The 24,007-nt window shown below is 39.9% G+C and overlaps 2 protein-coding genes across 6 annotated transcripts; one reads left to right on the plus strand and one right to left on the minus strand.

The window, feature by feature from the left end:
• Positions 1-1,372: 1,372 nt before the first annotated feature.
• SLU7 (SLU7 homolog, splicing factor) lies at positions 1,373-15,045 on the minus strand. Of its 2 annotated transcripts, XM_065849143.2 has the most exons (16): positions 14,930-15,045; positions 14,217-14,393; positions 13,426-13,579; positions 12,800-12,880; positions 12,059-12,223; positions 10,516-10,581; positions 8,885-8,932; positions 8,239-8,370; positions 7,860-7,957; positions 6,398-6,465; positions 6,078-6,217; positions 5,129-5,290; positions 4,567-4,671; positions 4,294-4,368; positions 3,956-4,060; positions 1,373-2,988 (listed from the first exon to the last, which is right to left on the minus strand). In XM_065849143.2, exons 1-16 carry the CDS (start codon positions 15,028-15,030, stop codon positions 2,809-2,811), a joined length of 1,857 nt encoding a protein of 618 aa, XP_065705215.2. In that variant the 5' UTR covers positions 15,031-15,045; the 3' UTR covers positions 1,373-2,808. The 2 variants fall into 2 exon arrangements, with proteins under 2 accessions (XP_065705215.2, XP_071670892.1); XM_071814791.1 differs by lacking the exon at positions 8,885-8,932.
• A 155-nt stretch (positions 15,046-15,200) lies between these two features.
• On the plus strand, positions 15,201-19,230 carry PTTG1 (PTTG1 regulator of sister chromatid separation, securin). Of its 4 annotated transcripts, none has more exons than XM_065849129.2 (6): positions 15,201-15,364; positions 16,184-16,286; positions 16,518-16,696; positions 17,596-17,689; positions 18,547-18,696; positions 19,075-19,230. In XM_065849129.2, the coding sequence occupies exons 2-6, from the start codon at positions 16,205-16,207 to the stop codon at positions 19,146-19,148; spliced, it is 579 nt and encodes a 192-aa protein (XP_065705201.1). In that variant the 5' UTR covers positions 15,201-15,364; positions 16,184-16,204; the 3' UTR covers positions 19,149-19,230. The 4 variants fall into 4 exon arrangements, with proteins under 4 accessions (XP_065705201.1, XP_065705200.1, XP_065705202.1 ...); XM_065849128.2 differs by having other exon boundaries at positions 15,203-15,412; XM_065849130.2 differs by lacking the exon at positions 16,184-16,286 and having other exon boundaries at positions 15,206-15,412.
• Positions 19,231-24,007: the final 4,777 nt, after the last annotated feature.

The following is a 24,007-nucleotide window of genomic DNA, read 5'->3' on the forward strand; positions in this document are numbered from 1 at the left end:
TCTCACCTTCAGCTGCCTATGCCAGACTATACACATTTTCCTTGTGTGTTCATTTTGTCCAAACTACAAACTTGTTTTAACTCATTCTAGAGAGGAAAAATTCTTCTTGTGCAATAGGAAGTGGTCTTTGGATATGCACAGTCAAATTGCATGCCAGATCCAAGGGGAAGCAGATGGAGGAAAATTAATCCTCATGATCAGATCCACAATGTTCTCTAACATTTAACCTTTATGATATAAATAGGACAACATGTTTTAAGCTTTATTTGTCCTTTAACTGTTCATGCTGATCTGGATGAGATCTGCTCTGCATTATTCACAAACTCAAGGAACTGTATTTTGAATAAAACACTAGTAATTGTTTTTTGACCTGGAGCTGCCTTTCTGCGGCACCATGGAGGAAACTGGTCTGTGTTCCTCATGGGCTCTGTCCTAGCAGAGCAAGACAAGGCATGCCAGAAAGCGAGTTACAGTCATGGCATCAGGTATTGAAAAGAAAATCCACCCACAGGGATATGCTTAAGGTGGAATTCAGTACACTTATTTGTAATAAATGTATCTCTCTGTAGCACTGAACATGTTATACTGGCTCCTAAAATATGCACACCTTTAACAGTCTCCCCATTTTTCTCTGGAATGTCAGAAAAATACTGAACAAAATACTGAATTTTACAGGCAGCCTAGGCTGGTGAATTATTTGTCCTTCATTCTAAATTACTCTTTTCAGTATTATTTCTGAATTGCCTCCTTTACCTTGTAAAGAATCAAGTCAAGCCACTTTTAGAGAAGTATCTAAATAGCTCAAGGAACTGGTAACAAGGACCCTCCTGACATCTCGTCTTCCCTCCAACTGGACTTGGCTCTAGGACAAGAGCGGCTGGTGGCTGTGCAGCTGGAGCTGTGCTGGCCACAGCTGCAGGTGCTGCAGCCCTGACAAGAATCATCCAAGGACAGTCTGCATTCAGGCCACACCAGCAGATCTATAGAACACTGGGAACACTCAACCTAAAATTGTGATAATCATTGAGAGTATCACAGATAGTTTTAATATAGAACTACATTGTAGACTAATGCAGAATTTCCATTATTAGCATTTTTGTATGATAAATGAGAATACTGAGTCTTCAAAGCAGCTGTGAAATCACACACATGACACTTAAACATGTGTTTACTGTATGTAATTACCTGTGGAAAAGAGCAGATTGCCCTGGAAATTACCCATAATACATAAAGGTCAGGACATGAGCTGATGTGGAAATCTAGAATGTGAGTCACTACTACAGTGGAAGGAAAGCTATATCCCTAATATTTTCCCTGCCTCTGACTGTCTAAATCTACATTGTGAATATGTAAAAGCAATTTCTGCAAAAGCTGATTTCTATTCTTCAAAGTTTATTTTTCCTGGTACTTGGTTGTATTACCAATTTCACCCCCAGATCTCTGATCTCACTAGTTGGTTACGTTTTTTGCAATGCCAGGCAGATTTTAAAATCAAGTTTTATAAAACAAAAGTCCACGGTTAGATTTATAAGTCTTATAAAATAAAGTCTGCATTTGGAATGAGTACTTCTGTAACAAAAATAAAGGGGAAGCAGGCTTGGAGAAAACCTAATAAAAAAAGGAAACGGGCTTTACAGGTGGAAATTACAACACGTTGCAGGCCTAACACACCATTTCATTTTCTTCCAGCAACTTTAACTTCCTTCATTGTTTACAAAGTGGAAATTGTAATCAGGTTCTTAATATTTTAAGAAGAAAAGCCAGGATTAGAGAGTCTTCCTAGTCCTACTATTAATATAACCACATTAAATGTCATTATAAAAGCCACGTCCAATAAGACAGTTTAAGCTATAACAGAAATAATTCTCAAACCTTCCAACTCCAAAGTTGTGCTGTCAATTTTTACCCCTTCCTTCAACTTTTAAACAGTTAAAGGGGAAAGCTCCCAGTTTAAGGACTAATATCGCCCAACACAAAGCAGATGCTGCTTCACATTATCACAAGGTATTAGCACCTGCCACTTGGTATTACACCATGGAACAGGACTCCGGAAGTTGTAAGGGTAAGATGAACACTGTTACCAAACAGAAAACCCAAGAACTCAGATCTTTGCAACTGAAATTCGTATGTTAACATCCGCAGAAACACAATTAGAATTTAAAGGGTCTACTGTCAGCTTCTCCTAAGCTCTTAATAAAAAAGTCTGGACAGCATTTAAGACATTTATATTAATTTAACTAAGGCTGTACAAAGCAAAAAATTTTTACATTTCCAAAATACTACAAAGTGACCAAGAAATAAACTATTTCTCCTTTTAAAGTTGTATAACAGGCAAACTCCCTGTATAAATAAGAGGCTTAGGTATCTGCATCATTTTTTTCAACAGTTCTTGTTCTCTATTGACACCTGCTGACCATTTCTTTAGAGCAGTCAGTGTTACTGAATGTGTCATGACTTCATGCACGGAGTCATTGGCCAAACCAACCCAGACTTCCAGATAGTATCAGATCTTTTCAATAAAGAATTTACAGAGTAGGTGCATGTATTTTATATATACATATAATTTCATGTATATATGTGTGTATATATGTGACTGTATATGTATACACACACACACATATATATAAAACTGTAGTAATTGGACTGCTTAATGCTTATCTCTGTTGAAAGAAGTTTTCACACCAACTTCTTTGGTGCAAAAAAAAGTCTCTGCTATTTCTGGCACTAATTAGACACATGGAAGATAAGCAAGTGTCCATAAACAAGTAGGGAAAAAAGTCTTGTGTATTGGAATGATATTCACTGTGACTATTGTCCAAGAAAAGAGGCCATGGGATCATCAGGTCTCTGACGTTTCATTCTATAGGCTTCCATTTCCTCTTCTGTTGGCTCCCTGGTTTCATACTGGCTGTTGTACGGTCTCTTCCTCTCATCTAACTGCATGATTTCTTTAACCTGGAGGAGACGAGCCTCTTCTGCATTTAGCGCCTGAAATGAAAACAAAGGAAAAAAACCCCACAATGAAAGTCAAGCAAAGAAAACAGTGAAAGTTTGTATTAGATTATACTATAATGAAAAAGCAGCAGGCAGAAAGGTGGGATAAGCAATGTACAAGTGTTTGGCCCACCTACAGCACTCTTCATTTTAGTGTTCAACATAAAATGATGGTAAAATGGTATTCAGCAAACAAAATAATTTAATCTCTTTCTAATTGCCCAAATCAAGCAAGAAACTCCTTGGCTTTACCTAAAATGTAATCATGATCCAGCGAGCACAAAAGCAGATAAGCGTGTGAGCTTTGTTTGGTGGGGTTTGTTTTGTTTTCTTTTCTTTTTTCAACCAGGGTGCATTTTTTTTCAAATACTTTTAAAATGCATGTTATCCCAGTCCTCAAACTACTACTGTTGTTCCTTCTTGCTACTGAAAATCATCTGCATGTATACAATGATTGATTAACCATAGTTTAATGTTAGTTTCCCACTCTGAATACCCAGGAGCAGGCTGCTGTGCTTGTGGAAGGGCTGCTCAGCAGCAGTGAGCAGACAGCTCGGTGGATTCATTTATTGCATCAACTGTGAGACTGGGCCCAACTCTGGGACAAAAAGTGTTAAGCTTTAACAGTGTCTTTGATGTCTCTGTCTCCAATACCCAAATCATTATGTTCTGCAATCTCTTGTATAGATCTACAGCTGTAATCGGCGTCTAGAAAGGAAGTGTTCTAAATCTTCTAAAGTAAGCCTTTTAAATCTAAATATTTATTGCACGGTTGCCCGAGAAATAAGGAATGTACTTTAGAACATCTAACAGCATTTTAAATTTGCTTTAGCTCAAAATTAGCATCAAAGAACATCCCACAGAATACCACAAGAACTGCATGATAGGCTTACTAAAACTGACGTTGTAAAACACATTTCAAGTTCTTTTTGCCACAAAACCATTGAAGAATATTGTGTACCTTTTTAAGTTTTTCTTGCTTCTTTTTCTCTTCACCCTCACTATCTGAATTTGAGCTCTTCTTATGTTTCTTCTTTTTCTTCTCCTTCTGTTTCTCTTGGTGGATCTGTAAGGTGGAAAACCAGCTACTGTTAAGATTCAATTTGCAAACAACAGTAATGTTCAAGCCATTAAATCCCAAGCATTTATTAATGCTATTTGAGAGCTGAATTTTCAATAGAGATGTTAATGATCTAATATTGCGGTCTAATAATTTTCAGATTCATTACGACTTAATTTTGTAGTTATACACATCTTCCCATCTCTTAAAATGCTTCCTACAAAAGGGCAACAGCCTACCTCCATCAGTGTTTTTGGTTTTGTCATGTGCTCTTCCTCCTTGGGTTGCTCTTCCAGTAAGCTTGCTTCACTATTCTATACAACAGACAAGAGGGAGAACACCCATTTAATAAGCACATCTGAAAGGAGAAGGACAAAACCGAACCAAACACAAACAAAAAAATAAACCAAGAAAAACCCCCACCAAAGAAAAAGGGAAAACAGCTTCAAACTTAGGTAGGAAGATGAACACTTTTTAGCTCTTTCCAAGTGACAAAATAGGCCAATACTTACAGCAATTTCTTTCCCAGCTTCTCCTGTACAGTATGAGTACTTGACAAACGAGTGGCAGCATTTGTAACCCCACTTGCCTTCTTTCCAGTATGAACCCCAAATGCACTGCAAGACAAGACAGCATAGCAGTTATGTCCATAGTGACGCTCCTGTGAAAGACACGCTGCAACCTATTCCTCAGCTGAAATCCTGACACGTGAATTATTTAAACAATCCAGAAAGGAAAGTTATGAGAAATTCTTCATAATTTTACATTAGCTTTAGAGGTACAGTTTCAAAGAAGAGAAAAGCAACAGGATGTGGTCAACTCGCATTCAAAGTCAAAGGGAAATACAGTAATTTCCCCTTCAGTTTAAGATTGACATTGCAACTGCTCAAATTCGCATCGCTACCATGACAACTTGAAATTCCTCCTTAGTAGAAAAGGTAGAGTGCCATAATTGAGACGAGAGAAATCTATTTGCTGTACTAAGTATATTGCACTGTATCCTACCAAACCTTGTTCCCTTCCAATGAGAAGGAATCTAATTTTTTAATAATTTTTACATAAGCTAGGGCTTACTGTATGGTTGTTGATCTTTATATCCTCTTCATATTTAGAGCAAGCAATAGCTTTCTCTTGTCCTTTGATGACTGTTCCATGCCTAGAGTACTCCACGTAATCTTCTGTTTGAGCTAACAGCAGTTCAGCTGGTGGAGCATCTAGATGTTCTTGTCCTCCATACTAAAATGCAAATAGAAACAACATATAAGAGTTCTGAAAAAATCCCCACCTTTTATGTAGGTAAGTATGCATTTCCAAAATGTCACCTTCAGTACCTTCTGAAGAAGACACAAGGAAGTGGGTGGAGACAGTTTAATCTTTAGTGAACAGTTAAGAGATTAAGAGAGAAATACATTTCGTCACACTGCCATTGTGTTGTGGTTTTTTGTTTGGTTGTTTGTTTTTTAATTGTTTTGGCTTTTTTTTTTCCTGCAGGATTCCAACCATGATATTCAAAATAGGAAAACTTCTCAGCCCAAACCAAAAGGCTCTGGTATAACCAGAGCAGTACTTCCTGTCCCCCGTCAAACTTCTGCTTTTCACATTTAAGAGAAAAGAAAAATTTAAGAATAATTTTGGGAGACAGTTACTTGGGTATTTTACAAATTCACCACTTGTAAACAGTCAAAGAATTTTTTCAACCACTCGTATTATTTAAAAAAACCCCAACCAAACAGAACAAAACGATCTAAATTCCCAATACTCCTACATACTTCTGTCAGATTTTCCACTGGAAAAATCCTGACAGTTAAGGGAAGAGCTCCCAAAAATTCAAAGAAATCCCAGCAGATTTTCAAAGGTTCCTATATTAAATAATATAAGGAATATAACTGATGAGATAGTGTGTATAGATATAAAAATAGTCTTATAAATCCAAGTTGCTGAGAAGAGCTGATGCATTTGTTTGCCAAGACCCAGACTCCACACTCAACAGAATCCTTATCAAATAAAACCAAACGTCTGTTACCTTCTCTAGGATGCTTTCTTTCTGCTGTGCCTTGAAATCTTCTTTTTTCACTTTGAAGGATTTATAAAGTAGCTCTAATTTTGTAGGGTCTGCTTGAAGATGAACTTCAGAGCCTTTGTCATAAGCCTCCCAAGCAAACACTGTGTACACAAGAGGTTTCACTCAGTATTTATTCCAAAACTGACATACGCATTCAAATTATATTTAATTCTGTAGTAATTTGAAAAAAATCTTACTCTAAAAAGATGTATTTCTTTTTTGCAAGCATTGTTAACTTGTAAGTGCATTTCATTAAAAAAAAAAAACCCAACCCCACTTACACTGAGTCTGTGCCATTGAAATGGTATCTCCAGTGTAGCGAACAAAGTTGTCACCTGCATAACCAACTCTGCAGAAAAAAAAATATGATTCTTAGTAGTCAAGTAACACGATTTCCTTTTAAATACAATCATATAACACCAAGAGGGAAGTAAAAATTTTGCTTTGTGTCCTGAGAGTTACGAACAGAAGGAGGAGCACTCAGCAGAATATATTGAGTCAAGGCTCCCTATGGAGCCATAAAAGTATTAGATTGCAACTTGGAATACTTGATGTCCACATGTATACGGAAACATCTTATGAAAAAGACCTGGAGCTCTGCCTGAGATACGAAGTGCCAAGAGTCAAGGTTGGATCCAATTGCACAATAAATATGCACGAATGGCAGGTGATATTCTAGCATAGTGACTCTCAGCTTCCGGATTTGTGAATCTCTCCTACCCAGGGCCAAAGCCTTTAAGTGAGTTAAAGCCTGGTAACAGTTTTACTGCTCTCAGTTCCCTTTCGCACACCCTTTGAAGAGATTCACAATGAGTACAGGCTGAAAATCAAATAACCTTAACAATCCAGTTTCATCCTCTTTTCATCTCCCCAAAGCCACTCTGAAAATCTCAGTCTGCAATGCTACGGCAGAATCACAGATTCAAAAAAGGTCAAATTATGACCCTAGAGAGAAGTGAAAGTATCTGCACCTGAAAAAAAAAAAAATTGTCTGGTACTATTCTAGCTGGGGGCAAGGAGAGGTGGAAAGAGCATTATTTGCCAGCATTTAGTCACTGCCATTCTAGTGTATTACTGTATTCTGAATAAATATTTCTCCTCCCAGCCTGTCTGCTCTGTGAGTCCAGGGCACCGCACAGGTCAGGGTGGCCTCACAGCTCAAGTGCTTGACTCGAGCTTTTAAGCAAGATGGCCTCACCAGCAGCCAAAAGCCAGCCTGTGGCATTCTTCAATTAAGGTGATTATCTAGACAGTCCCAAAGCTTTCAGACCTTTTCTATGCAGACTCCATTAGTACAGGAGGAGCCTTTGCTCCCAATTCAGGCATTCAGATAGGTATCACAGACACTGTGCACGAGTCTCCAGTGCCAAACGCCTCCCAACAAAGAAGGGATGAAGTGTAAGATTTGGTTACTGAAATACTTAAACATCATTACTGTTTAGAGGTATCACCTCTAGATACATGAGACTGTTCTAATCCTTGTACAGATCATTACACTACATGGTGCTCTATATATGCGTGGAGATTAAGGGTTGGTATTACTAAAATACCAATTTTATATACTAAGTCAAAAAGTGCTGCTAAATAAAACAATTTTTTCCATATTTACATCAACTTCTATCCATAACTGACTAGAGATTCACTTACTAAAAAGACATACAAATAAGAGTAAATACAAAACTATTAATCTAATTTTTAACAGAGTTTTGTTGAATACACAATCATGATCCTGTCTGAACTTACTCATCTGGATTCTTGCCTGTATTGGCATATGGGTTCTCCCTCATTGCTCTCGTTTTGGGATCATAATAAGCAGAGTTTGGATCTAGATTCCTCAAGTACTAGGGAAAGAAAACAACACACAAGATATCAGATATTCATGATTTTAAAACAACTGAAGTTACTACTGTATCCCCCAGCTCAGATATTTTTAAAAAGTCTATCCGTGTAAAAGGAAAACTTCGAGGAAATCACAGCATGAGCAGGAATACACCTGAGCATAGACCTCAACCTCCAAACCCCAAGACCCATATGCAAATTCATTAATAATTCAGAGTACAATTTTTTTGAAATGAACTGTCACGAATATATAGGAACATCTATATAAGAATCTTTTACTCACTTTTGCAATATCTTCCCGAATACGTAAATTTCGAACTGTGATACGCCTTTTAGAGTCAAAGTTCTGCCCAGGCATATCAATGTCATCTGCATATTTGTCTTCATCTTCATCTTCACTGTTATGATCTCTTTCCTGAGAAGAGATGGGAAACTTCTAAATAAAAGAGGACATTCACTGTAGAGGTAAGTACAAGAATCTGATTATAGTGGTTTCATTAAAAATTCTGAAATCCCTGTATTCAAAAGTCAGTATCATTTACTTGGGCTTAAGTGTGCTGTGATGCTAGTGACATGCTAATCTAACATTCAACAGTTTTCAGAAATATTGTTGAAGGATTTCCACTTACTCATATGGAAACGGTTAAAAAAAACCCCATAACTGTGATTATATTAAGAAAACAGTTATTTGGGCAAAATGTACCACATATAAAAATGTAATTATTTGCTTGCATCTCTCAGGTTTGACAACCCACAGGAGTTAACACCAAAAACCCCTCTGTGAAATCCAGCCACCTCTGCCCAAAAGAACAGGCAGGCAGTGGCATGAACCCCGCACTGAAACCCTTATGCTATCCTTGTTTCACTGTTCCACTAACTACAGGTCCTTTCCTCTGCCCATGGTGTGATGCAGTGGGTAATCATCTTACTGTCTGGGAATTTGGTTCCTCTTCTCCCCACTGGTGTCTTGGGGAGTTCTGCAGCAAACAAAGAGCACATCAGGAGAGAAGACAAGATAGTGGAGAGAGGAAAGATGGCAGGGGGATAAAGAGCAATCAAAGCAGAGCTTGATGCAGGATGCAAAATACAATTTACCTGTGGCACAAAATGCACAAAGACGACTATATGATGTTTTAGGGAAGCGCTTTTAAGTGCCTCTGTTACAGACACATGTTGCAGACCATTTCACTGCCAACTGAATTTCAAAGACTTTGCAAGAATGGCCAATTTTAGAATTGCTGCTGTAATTTAGAGCTTGTTATTCCTTTGAACACTAATGGTTCAGACTAGAATATTTCATACCATGCAAATATAACCAAGATTCAACTCTGAAAGCTTAAAAAATAATTGAGATACATACGCAATATTTAGTTAGGATGGACAGGAATATTGTGCATGAAACAGAAGCCACAATTTGATCTGCAAAAACACAGTCAGAATTTTTTTTTTAACCTGCTGAGCCTCTAACTTGAGGCCACTTGCAGATGGATACAGCTGTTAAGTCCTGGAAGACTGACCAGCAAACTGGCCAGCACTGACTATGCAAAATGGCATCAGTCTTGGTCCCCTCTATCAGAGACAGTTCTTACGTTTCAAACATACTTTTCTTCTTTCAGCTCCACTTTTTAAGGAATAAGTATATAGAAGCAAACAGTGCTGCCTTGTGGTGAAAACAGGCATCCAAAAGAGAAAGAATTTTTTTCAATCGGGAAGGTAGGTCGTGCTGGAGATAAAGTTCACTCTGCCATCTAGTGACAAAACGCAAGGTGACAACCTCTGGAAAATGGAGGTCCAACTGTATACAGTCTTTTGCTTGGTGCTTTCTTTCTTACCATGATGATTTAAAAAAACTACTTCTGACGAGCAGCAGACTCTACTTTTTCCCCATTTTATAAACTTAAAAGATTATCAGCAGTGCCTTTTAAAATTAGAATTTTATACCAAAGATTATCAAAAGCATTGTCCATAATCTAAGAGGAGCTTGAGGAAGTTAGTTGAAGATGCAACCTCTGCAGAATTATAAGCCAGTGGGAAATATATAAACTCAGCCTTCAAATAACCAGAGACACTGTAAACAGTCATGGCAATGAGTGAAGAAGAAAGAAGTTTGGTTCTAAGATAAAGAAAATATCTTCCTATTCCAATTTATACTAAGCATCACTAAAACAATGCACGGTCACGTTGTAGTCACTACCTCAACATTAGTCAGACATAACAATCTTTAAACACAAAAAAGCATTTCAGTATGTAAACAAAACTACTACATGGAAAACAAGTTTTTCTGACTGAAAAATCCATGTCATTAATTTTAGCAAGAACAATAATCACACAGATTTTTTGCCTAAAGGGGAAAACAAAACCATTCTCATTTGAAAGGAGATGCTTCAAATTCTTAATGAGACACAGAATATGCTCGTGCTAGGGACATCTTTAAATTAATGAAGGGCATAAAAAACAATAGTAGATGCCATATAGAGAATAAAAGTATCAAGGAGCAGAAGTAACCTGTTGTATTCTTATTTGACCTAAACAAAAATAAATTAGGGCTTAGTTTACTTACCACTTGCTCCAGCTTTCCTGATGCTAACTCTTCCTGAAGCTTCTGGGCTTTCAGTGTACGTTTGGCCTGTGTATCATGAAAACGCATTTGTTTTAATATTTCTTTTTAATAGCAAGTACTTATCACAAGCATTTCTTCTGACTGCTGTCATTTAAAATGTATTCCTATATAAGGTTTTAATTCTCTGAATGCCTTTAAAAAAATCAACAGCCTAGAACTTCTCTATTCCTATGCTTTACTCACATGGGTGTTTGAGCCCCAAAGAAAGGAAGCTATATACACACTAACCATTCCACTATTTTATGACACTGTTAAATAAAGCAGTTTACTAGAGTTTATGCAGCTATGCCACTACTACGTGCATCCTAATTTAGGAAAAAGCTTATTTTATTTCAATAGTGCTTAAGAACGTGTTTTATTATAGTGTCCTCATAATCTAGTTAAGAACTTCAATGCTTAAGACACTTTATGACTGATGCTGTGAGCATTTATGGTTCACTCAGGAACCACCAAAGTCTTGCATCTAAAGTGTGATTTTAAAGCAGCACATAGTGAATTTTTGTGTGTGTTTGACATCATAGAAGCACAGAACAGCTGAAGTTGGAGGTACCTCTGGAGACCACCAATAACAATCCCCCTGCTCAAAGCAGGCTTGCCTGCACAGGTTGCCCAGTGACCATGTCTTGGCAGGTTTTGATCACCTCCAGAAAGAGACTCCCTAGCCCTCCTGGGCAAGCTGTTCTGCTGTTTGACCACCCTTACAGTGGAACAGTTTTTTCTTGTTTAAACAGAATTTATTGTATTTCAATTTGTGCCTACTGCTTCTTGTCCTGTCACTAGACACTACTGAGATTAGTCTGGCTCTGTCTCTAGACACTCCCATTAGACACTTACAGACACTGATGAGATCACACGCAGCATTAGCTTTCTTGTGTGCTGTAGGAAAATGCTGAGGAGCAGTCACTGAAGGGAGTGAGTTTGGCACCTTCACTACCTTTTGGAACAGGTAGCCAACACCCAGCCAAGCTAGTGAACTGGGTTTTTTGGTTCTAAAAAGTGAACACTGTCCACATGGATTTGGTGCATACAAAGTTACCAGCAGCACCAAGGTGCTGATCTGCACAGACATGTACAGACAGTCCACTGCTCCATCATAGTAACAAAAAGGATTCATAAGTAAAATAACATGAATGAGATTACAAAATAGATATAGATTTACAGGCTCTAATACAGACAAATAATAAATGCCTTTCTTGTCTGCCATTCAAACTGCATCTTGGGTAACAAATTCTGAGGCTCGTCTATTAAAATGTAAGCAATCTGGAGAGATGCTTCATTTACTGTGCAGACCCATACTCTGTTGCCACTTCTGATCTGAATTTTCAGTTTAAGCGAAGTTTGCTGTCAAACACAGAATCCATCTCACTTTTTCATTACGAACACAGCACAAGGTCTAATACTAACAGTCCATGTAACAAACGTTCCTCCTCCCAGGCCCACCAAATGCTGAAGCCTTCCCCAATAAACCAAAGCACCTACATACCAAATCAACCTTGGAATATTCCTCCACGATCTTCATGTGCTCTTCTGGGTTATAACCATTCCAACGATCTCGCTTTCCATCATAATCAAACATAAGTTGAGGCTGCACATATTCATCTGGTGCAATATTCATGCCTGTGTATTTTGCTCCAACTTTCCTGGGTCTCTAAAAGGAAAATAAACTGGTTGGATCAGTCCATTATACTAAAATACATTACTCAGATATCCCTTTAAAAATAGCATCAATCGAGCTTCTCTAAAGCCACTCAAATTGAGCATTATAAGCCCGTGAATTGTAAATATATGCAATTAGTTCATTTCTGTATTTTAAAGTAGTGCAACTGACGCCAAACCCCATCAATTTCTAACTATTTTCCACATTCAAGAAAGCAACTAAAACACAGTTTCTGGGGATGGCTTCTAGCTGACCTGAAACAGAAAGCCACAGCGGCACCTGAGTTAAAGCAAATTAACACCAAGATCTAAACATTTTTTCTTATTATTACAGTGCTTATCACAACTGACAAGCAAAATCCCTGATAAATGTCAGTTTTCTCCCTTAATTTTTCCTACCTAACACTTTGTTTAGAATTTTTCAAGCCACCTTTCAATACCTGAAACCTCTTCCAAATCAGTCTTCTCAAAACGAGTATTTTTTATTTTATCTATAGCTATTTTTCACTGAGATTAGAATTCACATTGTTTTCAAAACCATTAAAACATCAGCAAAAATGAAGTTTACCTCCATGCAGTCTTTCTTTTTGTGTGTCAATGCACCACAGTTCTCACAAGCTCCTTTACGATACCTGGTTGCTACAGCATGCTAAACAACAAAAAAGACAGTGTTGTACAAACTTGTGACAAGATTCATACGTGCGTTCCGAATAACTAACTCGTTTTTCAATACAACTAAAGTGAGTGTGATGTACTCAAACCCAGAACACAGGTTTTGATTATTCCCAAACACTGCAACTTGCCTGCTGAATAAGAATTCCCAGCTCGTCTCCCTCAAAAACATGTAACCAGAAATTATTCCTTCATGGAATCAAACCAGTGGCAAACAATGATAGGACAAGGGGTAACGGGATCAAGCTGGAACACAAGAGGTTCCACTTAAATTTGAGAAAAAACTTCTTCTCAGTGAGGGTGACAGAGCACTGGCCCAGGCTGCCCAGGGAGGTTGTGGAGTCTCCCTCCCTGGAGACATTCAAAGCCCGCCTGGACACATTCCTGTGCGACCTCACGTAGGCGTTCCTGCTCCAGCAGGGGGATTGGACTGGATGATCTTTTGAGGTCCCTTCCAATCCCAAATATACTGTGATACTGTGAAACCAAATCTTTACTTTATGACATGAACATTTTGCATACCTCTTGAACTCCTCGTTTGTACCAGTCTCCAGAAGAGCTATACTGTTTCTGCTTCTCTGGCTGAGGTCTCTGATGCTTTAGTGTAGGTCTTTTAGAAGGATCTATGTACCATGGTACTGAGGAGATGTACTGAGGAATATGAGGATTGATATCTCTGGAAAAGATGTTGTGTAATAAATACGTGGCACAGGGAAAAAAACCCACAACAACTTGGCCTAACAAATAACTCTCCCATTAAAGTTCAGTGATTTGTGATTGATAATAAAATAATGAAGTTGTTACAATGTATTGCAAAATAACCTCTAATTCAGCTAGATAAACTCAGATTTCATTGAGATTTTGTTGCCATGCCCCTAAACTCCTGACTCCTAATCAAATATCTTAGTCTCTACAATGCTACTGAACACAAAAATAGTAACATTTATCTTCTCAGATGCAATGAGCCTTGTAGAAGCAAGAGAGAGGGAACAGGTAAGCTACACAATTAAGTTCTCCAGTACTACGTTTTGGTCACTTTTAAAATATCAATTGTAAGCACCCACATAGGTGGGACTTCGCAGTACCATCAGTAGATCATGGTACATAAACACTGAACCTACTTCTTTAGAAAATATCTGTTTTCTGAGGATGACTGGAGTGTTAAAAGCAAACTCACAAAGTTCAACTATTTACTTCTGCAATGACTCATGTAGAAATCATGTATCTCCCTCATGATTACTCATAACCACAACAGGAAGAAAGACATTTTTAACCAGTAGCATTAGAATAACCCTAGCTTTAATAAAGCTTACTTTCCTTCTTCATCCACTTCAGCAGGTGCATTTCCTAGTTTTCTTTGTTCTTCTAACTCCTTCTTCTTCCTCCAGTCTTCCCTTGTCATCTTCTTTGGTTCCTCCAGGTTCACATCACTTGACCCTCCCGCAGGAGTGGTGCTCACCACCGCCCCCGATGCCATTTTGTTTCTTCCTCTGTAACGGAAAAAAAAAAAAAAAAGAGAAAGTCATACAGATCAAAACCATATGACAGCACAGATCTTCAGTGCGGTTTTGTATCATTCAGTTAAACCGGTACTGCAGTACTATGCATTTTTGACATGTCTTTTCACAAAAATAAGCACCAATGCTGAGAAAAGTATGCATGTTCCTCTTCCCAAACCACTGAGATCCGTGCTGGGAACGAAGAGCGGCAGCTCCGCACTCAGCGCCAGGATACGCACCGTGGGGCGGACACAGCCTCAGCGCTGTGGGGCCACAGACGCGCCGGGGCTGCCCCGAGCCCCGCGCACCGCCAGACCGGGGCCTACGCGCACCCCGGAGGTGCCACTGCGGCGGCGAGGGAGCGGCGCCCCAGCAGGGCCCGGGCCCGGCCCGCAGGGATGCGGGTACTTCCCAAAACGGCTGCTCGGCGGCCGCTCCCCGTTTGGGCAGCCGATCCCGCAGCCTATCCAATCCCTCCCGGTGTCGGTGTCTGTGTCCCCGTCCCCGTCCCCGCCGCCCGTGTTTACCTGCAGGCCGCACCGCCGCCCCACAACCCACCGCGGTGTCGCCTCGGGCTGCGTCGCGTCACGGGTGCGTCACATCCGGGGCGGTGCCACGCTGTCACCATAGTAACGCGGCGGTGGGGCTGCGGGGCGGGGCCTGCGCGGGCCTGGCCCCGCCCCAGTACGTAGCGGGGGAAGCCGCGGAGGGCGCAGGTGAGTCGGTACGGAAGCGGCGCCGCTGAGCCAATCGGCTGCTGAGCGTTGATCGAAGCAGCCAATGGACGATGAGGAGGCCGTTTAAAAGCTGCTGGCGGCCGGGCACGGCTGTTCCTGAGGGGTGTGTGTCTGTCTGATTTGCGGCCCTGGCGTGACCTGGGACCGACCATACAGAACCGAATTCTCTGCTCCGTGCGTGTTGCTGTCCTACCCTAGTGCGGGGAGCTGCTGGTGGCCCTCGAGGTGAGCTCTCGGCTGGAAGGGTTAGGCCGGGGTCTCCCCCGAGTGCAGGTGAGGCCCTCTGGAGCTGTGACGGGAAGGGTGAAACAAGGGGAGTGTTGGGATCTGTGGCTGGAAGTCTTGCTTCGGCCTTGTGCTTAAGCTTTTGACTTCAAGTTATTACCAATTAAAAGAGGCCTTTTCTGCAGATCGCTATTGAATGAGGAGTTACTATGTGCTCGCAGTGGTCAGCCCAGCTGGGAGCTGCCCGGCTGGCCCGAGCAGTGCCAGGGAGTGAGTGCTCTGACCTGTTGTCTCCCGTGGCGCTGGAAAAATGCAGTGATCTGTTTGTACGGGGTGTCCTCAAATGGCTTCTTTATCTGGTGAAAAGATGTAGTAAAGATGTAGCTAGATGTAGAAAAGATGTAGCTAGTAAAATAACTGGCATTACTTTTGGCTGTTAAAGTGCTACAGGGTGAGCTAAGGACTAGATTATTAAGCTGGAAAATGTGCTGAGGAAACAGTCAAACACTACAAAGAACTGACAAAGCAAACTGAGGGCATTAGTTCTCTCTGTGCAGTGTTGCTAGTGCTCGTTAATTTCTCAAACACATACAAACTTCTTTGGGGCTGTGAGCCTACCACATGCACTAATAATGCCTTTAAGCATAAAGGCCTGTAGCTAAGCTACCATGAAATGGAGTGAAGTATGGGCTTGTTCTTCTATCCCTTCTTCTGGGGATGAACACGTATGTTGTCTTCAATGTGGTTTGTTTAAAAAGCATTCTATGGTGGGAGAAATGCCAAGAATGATTTTGTCTTTTTCCTGTGTGGGCTTTCCAGAGTCATCTCATCAACAAGAAGATGGCAACCCTAATCTTTACTGATCAGGAAAATGGTGAAGTTGGTGCTACCAAGAGTCAGCGAAGGCTCCCTTCAGTATCTTGTGTGTATATGCTGCCCTAAGCCCCTGGCAGACTGAGTGAAGTGCATAAACTGTTCTGTTAGACACTGTTTTGAACAGTAGTAGTTTTCTATTCTTATATTTACTTATCTAACCAATTTTGCTAAGCTTATAAGTTACTATAAAAATAACTCTGCTTGTATTGTGTACTTACTACAGCAAACTTTAGGGTTGATATGGTACCAAAGTTTTTTTTTCCCCTCCATTCCCCAGCAAAAGTTTTCTCTGAAGGAACACAAGTTAACACTCCACTTCCTAAGAAAAACATTGGTACATCTCCAGCCACATCTCACTCTGTCAGAAAGGCTCTTGGAAATGTGAATGGAACTGAAGGAGTCATGACCAAAGTGGAAAAGATAAGACAGAAAAATCAGGCTTGCACTGCAAACAAAGTGAGTACAACACACTTCCACAGGGGTGGGAAAAATGCACGTTTTATCTAGTGTTGTGGCTTAATCCTGGCAGGCAGCTGAGCACCACACAGCTGCTGGCTTGCTCCTGCTGCAGTGGGATGGAGGGAGAATTGGAAGAGTAAAATGAGAGCTCTTGAACTGAGATTAAGACAATTTAATAATATCAAAACCCCAAACTGACTTCCCATGACTAGCTGACTGATGTCTTGCTGGTCCATGTGCAGTGGCAACCCTGGTAAACTTCCCTACCAGTTTTCATTGCTGGGCATCAATGTTATATAGTGTGGAATATCCATTTGGTCATTTGGGGTCAGCTGTCCTGGCTTTCTACTTCCCAACTTCTTGTGCACCCCCAGCCTACTCACTGGTGGGATTGTGAGAAGCAGAAAAGGGCTTGATGCTGTGTAAGCACTGCTCTACAACAACTAAACCAGCTGGGTGTTAGCCACACTGTTTCCACCATGAATCCAAAACATGGCATCATATGAGCTATTAAGGAGAAAAATAAATCCCTGCTAGCCGAAGCCAGTAAACCTACATGGGCATACTCCCTGGAGTATGACAACTTAGGGGATACCTCATGGCAAAGATGCAGCTCTAGAGAGAACAGTTTGCTTGTTCACATGTTAAGTATCAGGAGTTTCGTATAAGGAGCGTAAATGTTTTAGTGCGGCAATTTATTGCTATCATATGTAGTACTGCACCACATAAATTCAACTGAAGCATTTGCCTGTCTCCAGCTTTTGTGTTAAAGGTGTTAGAATTCAGTCATAACTGAGGACTGTATAGAAGTGTTCTTTTCTGTAACTTGTGTAGTGTGGGAAAGCCTCTACAAAGGGAAATTATAGTAGCTCAAGTAATGTGACTTTCTCTTTAAGATTGCTGAAAAGTCTGATGGATTGGAAAGCTGTGATACAGTGGCTGAAGAAGAGTGGCCAGAAATAGAAAATATGTTTCCTTTTGATCCTCGAGGTAAGAACTATTGGTGTAATTATGAAAACCTGACTGTTCATTTTCATAAGCGTCAATCTTGTTGCAAGACTCTGACTAGGCTATTGTGACAAACAAGATAACACGGTGTTTTGCAAGAGTCCTTTCTTAAACAGAAGGGTACTTGCTACTTCTGAAATACCATCTCATTCTTATTTAAATATTTCTAGCTGCGGTAGCTGTGTTCTAGATATGTAGCAGTTTGAGTTCATTATTGTGGTGGCAGGAAACTGGTTTCAAACAACCACACTGTAGCATCTTAATTCGTTAAGTGGCAACTAATAGACCAGTATTCAAAGGAACACTTAAGCAGTACTTAGGAGTATATGCCAAGATAGTAACTTGCAACTGAAGAGATTCCTACTGGTGTAGTATAGAATGGCTATAAAATAGCTTTTTTTTAAATATTACATATATTTAGCTAAGATGAAACTTCTAAAGCTGTTCTTAAAATATCTGCAATGGGCTGTGCTGTCATAATCCTTCAAAGCATGTCTTTAAACCATCCAGTTCATGTGGGAGTGTGCAAAAACTACTGTACCAAAGACTGTTTCAGTATTGGTGAAATATATATGCTGTGCTTGATGAAGTTGACTTAGTAAAGTGAAAGAAATTACTAAAAGCTCTTGTTTTACATTAGGACTAGACTAATTTTTTGGTGTTAGTGTATGGGATTTTAGGGACAACTAAGGTGTAACTGCAAATACCTCGTAAGAGGGAACTGCTGGATTGTGTTGGTTTGGACCTGCTCCCACTTAGTTTAATCTAGAAGAATTTGCAGTTTCCCAGACTACTGCTTCCATACATGTTTACTAACTTAGTGTGTGTTTCTCAAACAGACTCTGAGAGTTATGATCTTCCTGAAGAGGACAAACTAAGCAATATCAACCTGTGTGGTGTTCCCCTCATGATATTTGAAAGGACCTACAACAAATATGTGAACATGGTTCCTTCACCTGTGAAGATGGAAGAGTTTCCATGGGAGTCTAGTAAGTGGAAACTTGGCAAGAGTTTCAGTATGTGCAGTGCTCATCAGTGGTTTGGGAGGGAAGCTAGTTGGCTGGAGTAGTGGACTGCCACTGTCCTAACTACCACACTAGTGCTCTAGTATCAAATGGCTTTTGGTGTATAGTCAAGCTGAATTTAACTGGCCAATGTTGGTAGTACAGGTAGTAGTGTCAAAGTGATGTTACTGGGCAATCACAGTGCATTGATAACTGATCAGTTAGGTGAGGTTGGCTTATGCAATCAAACACTATTTCCCTTGGTCATTCAAGAGGCTTATGCTAAATCACTGGGAGCTAGCTTATGTTAGAGTATGAATTCCAGGTTTCTTGAAACTGATTTGCTCTATTTCTAACTTCCAGACCTGCAACAAGCAACTGCTGACTTCCTTGCTACCCTGGATGAGATCATTATTGACATGCCACCTCCATTATGACCCTGGAACCTTTTTTACAGGCACTAATTGAGTTCAAATTTCATGTAATTTGGTATTTTAATAAAGGCTAACCTAATCTGCATAGTACTGGACTTGTGTATTTTCAGTAGACCCAGGATGTAGGTAGTAAAACAGTGTTTTGAAAAAAAAGGCTATTTGACAAGCAGTTAAAGCAGAGCCTAGATAGGTGTCTAAGCAAGACTGTAATTCACTGTCGTGACCCATATACAGGAGTTAGTACCTGCTGACTAGATTATGTGGTGGTGATAGGTTAAGAGGCTCTTCTGACCTCACTGTTTACCTAATTTTATTCTTTACCTGTTAAACATGCAAAGATGTATAACTACTCTGTATATGTAGTGTAAATTAAGTACTAGAGCTAGTACTCTTCTGGCATTTTTCCATTCTCAAACTTGTTTGCTCTTCAGAGTGGTTATCTAAGGTGATATATATTGGATTTGTATGCAGCTGTAGGCCTCTTTTGTCACTGCATTATGAAGCTCTTGCTGCTGGGTACTGCCTGTGCTCTGTGAGGAAAGGATGGTGGAACCTCATTCTTCAAATTTGAAGCACATGGGTTCAATAATCTTTGCTCTTGTGTTGTAATGGCCTCAGCTCCAGCTCTTCATCATGTCAGTTGTAGAGGTGGTCAGTCTGCACTTAAGTTAAACTGCTTTTGTAGTTCCTGAGCAGTACTCTGATCTTGGATTACAGCAGCCTGAGCTGCCTTCAGCTTTTAGTTCATCCTTAACATGAATCACAATGCTGTGTCTGTCTTCTGGTCAGCTGCTGAGGCAGAAGGCCCTTCTGTCCTTCCATGATGCTCCTGAGCTCTGAACAGGAGAAACTTGCCATGTCAGATTTACCATTAGTACACTCTGCCACTATGTAACCAAAGCAGTGGGAAAACAGCTGTTCAACTCACACAGTAGTGTCTGAGGTAATAAATACGTTTTAACGACTACAAGTTGATTAAAGCTGAAAATGCTGTAGCTTAAGGAATGGGGGTGAGCTCAGTGTGGGTCAGTCTTGCATCCCACAGCTCTGCTTGGAGGTGACTGACTGCAACCTGACTGCATGTGGAGATGGGATGTGGATGTGTAACCATGTGCCTTTCATGCTGTCCAGGAAACCTACAAATGTAGGCAGCAAAGCAGCCCCTCTGTTTTCTAACAGGTCGTCTGGTTTAGAGGTGCTGAAGGGAATGTATTTGCTCTGCTGTGCTGCTATAAGGAAGGAAATCCTTAATAGGCAGAGAATACCCATTTTCACTGTTTCTAGCTTTGGATGTTGCCTCAAGATGTTTCGTTTCCTTAATGCTTTTTACTTATCAGGAGGTAAATGTGCATTTTGGGAATTGTCCTGTTGCGAATTCTGCCCTTCAATCTGCTAGGACTAGAAATTTGCTGTTGCTGAATTGTCAAACGTGATGAAGTGAAAATGGACACTTATTCCATGTCTTCCTTGAACTTGTCAGAGTATCAGCTGAAGTGCTTAATTGTAATGAGTTATACAATTGCTGGTCTTCATCTCTATTGTCTTTGATTTGAAACTTGATATTCAGAGGAATATCAAACTAAGCAGAAAAAAAGATACAATTAAAGAAGTTCTGTATAGAGGTTTCAGGTTTTGGCTGATCCTTAATTGCTTTTTAATAGTTTTTGGTTCTGAAATAACTTGTCCATCTCAGCTGAGATCGAAGCTTGATGGGTACAGTCTACTAGCCACAGGAGCTGAGCCATAGTAAGTAAAAGACAGTGACAAAATGCATCTTCCTTTGACTTCTTGCATTTACAAGTTCAAAGGAGCTGGGAGAAAACAGTCCAAGCACGATTTTACAGAAAAATGCCTGCAACTGAAGCACTGAACCTGGTTACACAGTGCCATCGTGTGGCCACTTGTCGTGAAATCACGGGTAAAAATAGTCATTGGTATTTGAAACACCAAACTAATTGTATGAGGTACCATAAACCTACCTTTTGTATGTTCAAACACCCAGCTGGTCTGGAGGGAGGCTATAGTGCTTTGTATGTGTTAAGGAAGTTTAGTGTGGTGAAAATAATCTTTTTTTTTTCATTTAAAATATTCACAGAGATTAAGCACCTAGATCTACTATTTGAACCTCTGGAAATAAGTTTTTTGTGCCATATCCACATTTGTATACAGGCACACAGGTCAAAACACTTTAGGAATGCTTGCTAGTGATAGGATTTTATACAAAAATGGATGAGTGTGTGTATAATGCTTGTGAAGGTGATAATGATTCAAATAGACCTCTTAGTACTGATAGACTTTGATCTTGAGTTTTAAAAACTTATTTGTGGGCACAATGGAATGGGGGCGCAGAAAGCGCAGTGTGAGTGGGAATATTGCTGGTCGGTCTGTATGCGAATGAGTGCTGCAGTGCTGTAGAACATAAGGTAATGCTAGAATACATTAAATAAATTCATACTAGTGTAATCTTAAGTCATTAAATCCTTTCAGTCTAGGGAAAAATAAACACCTATAGGTTTTGTGTAATTTCCTGCACCCACTCCCAAGTTCCTTCTGTAAAATTATGAAAGGGTATTTTGGTGCAGAGGAATATCTTCTGTAGTATTATTTTTTTGTTTGTTTCATCTGATTTTTTACATATAGTGTCTTGTAGATACTGGCAAGCACCACAAGCCATTCAAATCTAGATTGGAGTAAAAAGCAAGCAAGGCTTTCAAGATTTTATCTGTAGATAGTTAAGATGAGAAGGCCACATTTCATCATGTAGCCCATCTCTGAGCCAAATCAGGAATGTTGCTAGGAATCTTGTGTATGGGATATAAATCTGTATTCAGTAAGACAATGCAAAAATCAGTTTTCTTTATACTACCACTACAGCTAATTATATTTAGCGTTTAAAGAATGATTAGCTTTTTAAAATGTTGGCCAGGATCCTTTTGGCTTAAAAGATTAAAAATAAATAAATGCTGATGTCCAATTTTAGATAGATCCTTGACAAAACCCAGAGTTAAAGTATCTATAGCAGATGAAGTTACCTGCATTTTTGGTTAGATGTTAATTCTCACAATTTTAGGTGACTGGGAGTATCTTTGTTTCCTATAGTAGTATACCTAATCTGATGCTTTTTGTCCTCATTGGGATTTCTGGTTAATTCAAGTCCAAGCTTTTGCTTTTACAAAGCTTTATTTTGTAAACCTTCATCAGAAAGATTCATTTGTTTCAGCTAGCTTTTATTTTTCCCTATTTCATGGACTTTTGAGCTCAGCTGGCTGGGGCTGGAGGGAAATGCCTGTTCCTGTGAGTTGCAGGAGAACAGACCTCTGATGAGACTTGATCTCTGGACTAAGATTCCTGCCTGTGGTGACTTGAGGAGATCACAGTCACAAAAGCAGAAGACAAACTTTTTTAGCCTCGGAGCTGCAAAACCAGCCAGTGTCAGCCTGCAAAGCCCTGGCTTCCTGAGACGTGGGGAGCCTGGTGGCTGGGAATTTGTCACTGCTTCATGCCGTTTCAGTCAGGTGTTAACACTGACTTCTGCTGGTGAATGAAAAATCAACCGCCTTAACTGTTTTAATGTTTGTAGAACATACACAGCTTTTTTAGAAGTACAAAGTTTAACTTTCTGTTGGAGTATTGTCAGGAGTAGATGCAACTTGAGCTCAGAATGGTGCCTGAACACTACCCTGCACATCATTAGTCCTATTTAAAACTGCTTGTAATGTTTTGTTTTACTTGTTGGATTAGTTTATGCTTCCTGTGAAGATCTGAGATATTTGGGATTTTAAATGTGTCTGTGGTGAAAACAACGCTCACCTGGTGGCTTGTTCTCAGTTTGAATGAGCTTTAATAAGCCAGCATAACTGTGTACCATGATTGGGAAATCTGGGTCATAACCAAGTACATGGAGCAGGTACCTTTTTAGCTATCACTCTATAAAGCATCTTTGTCAGCATTCTGGCTGCAAGAATCACTTTAAATCCTTACCCAAATTTCTGTAAGGAGAACTTGGAGATTTGTATAAAAATAATCTCTTAGCAGGCTGAGTAAAACTACTTCAGTGCACACCAAATAATTCATCCTATTTGTAATGTTCTGGCAGCGGGTGGCACTATGGTAACAGCATGTCTTGTGGCTTCTCACTCCTGCAGCCTGACAGCTGCGCTGTGCTGGTGTTTGCCTCTGCTGCTTCATGAACAGTGCAGGTGTCTGTGATGGGCTTCATCGCTTGGTTAGTGTGAAATGGAGGATAAGAGTGCTAAGGAATGCAGTGTGCCCTTACCCTGTTGACTACAGGGAATAGTATATCAGCCAAGGATGTTTTTATCTTTTCTTGTTTAAAAATAGCAGAAATGAAGCCTGGAGGCAACTGGGCTCTCTAGGGTTAGCAAAGCCATGGATTTGTAACTTTTAGTTTCACTGTAGTTATATTAGTGAAGTGCTGTATAGAAATACAATAATGTCTCTCTAACTAGCCCCGAATTTGTACTCACTGTGCTCCAACAGACACAGGCACCGATTGGATCAACATGTCTATAATGAGGTTTATATACACAATATTTATTTAACAGGTGTTTTGGGATCTGTGCAAGCATGTATTTTTGCACAGAACTTTTGCAAAGCATGTAAGGAAAGAATAAAAGATAAATTTACTTCTAACAGCAGTTTGGGAGAAATTAAAAGCGTGGTGAGCCTGTTGTGTTGAATGACCTATAAAACTAGAGGGAAAAGTTAGAAAATGGCCCTAATGTGTGTTTTCTTGCAATCAATTTATGAAGAAGGTCAGGATGAAAAAGGAGTGTGCAAACAACTTACTGGAGTGGGTATTCTCTGCTTTTTAACAGATGAGGGAGTCTCTCCCACTTAAT

The sequence above is a fragment of the Patagioenas fasciata genome, chromosome 14 (genome assembly GCF_037038585.1).
Source record: "Patagioenas fasciata isolate bPatFas1 chromosome 14, bPatFas1.hap1, whole genome shotgun sequence".
In the NCBI taxonomy this organism is placed as follows: Eukaryota; Metazoa; Chordata; class Aves; order Columbiformes; family Columbidae; genus Patagioenas; species Patagioenas fasciata.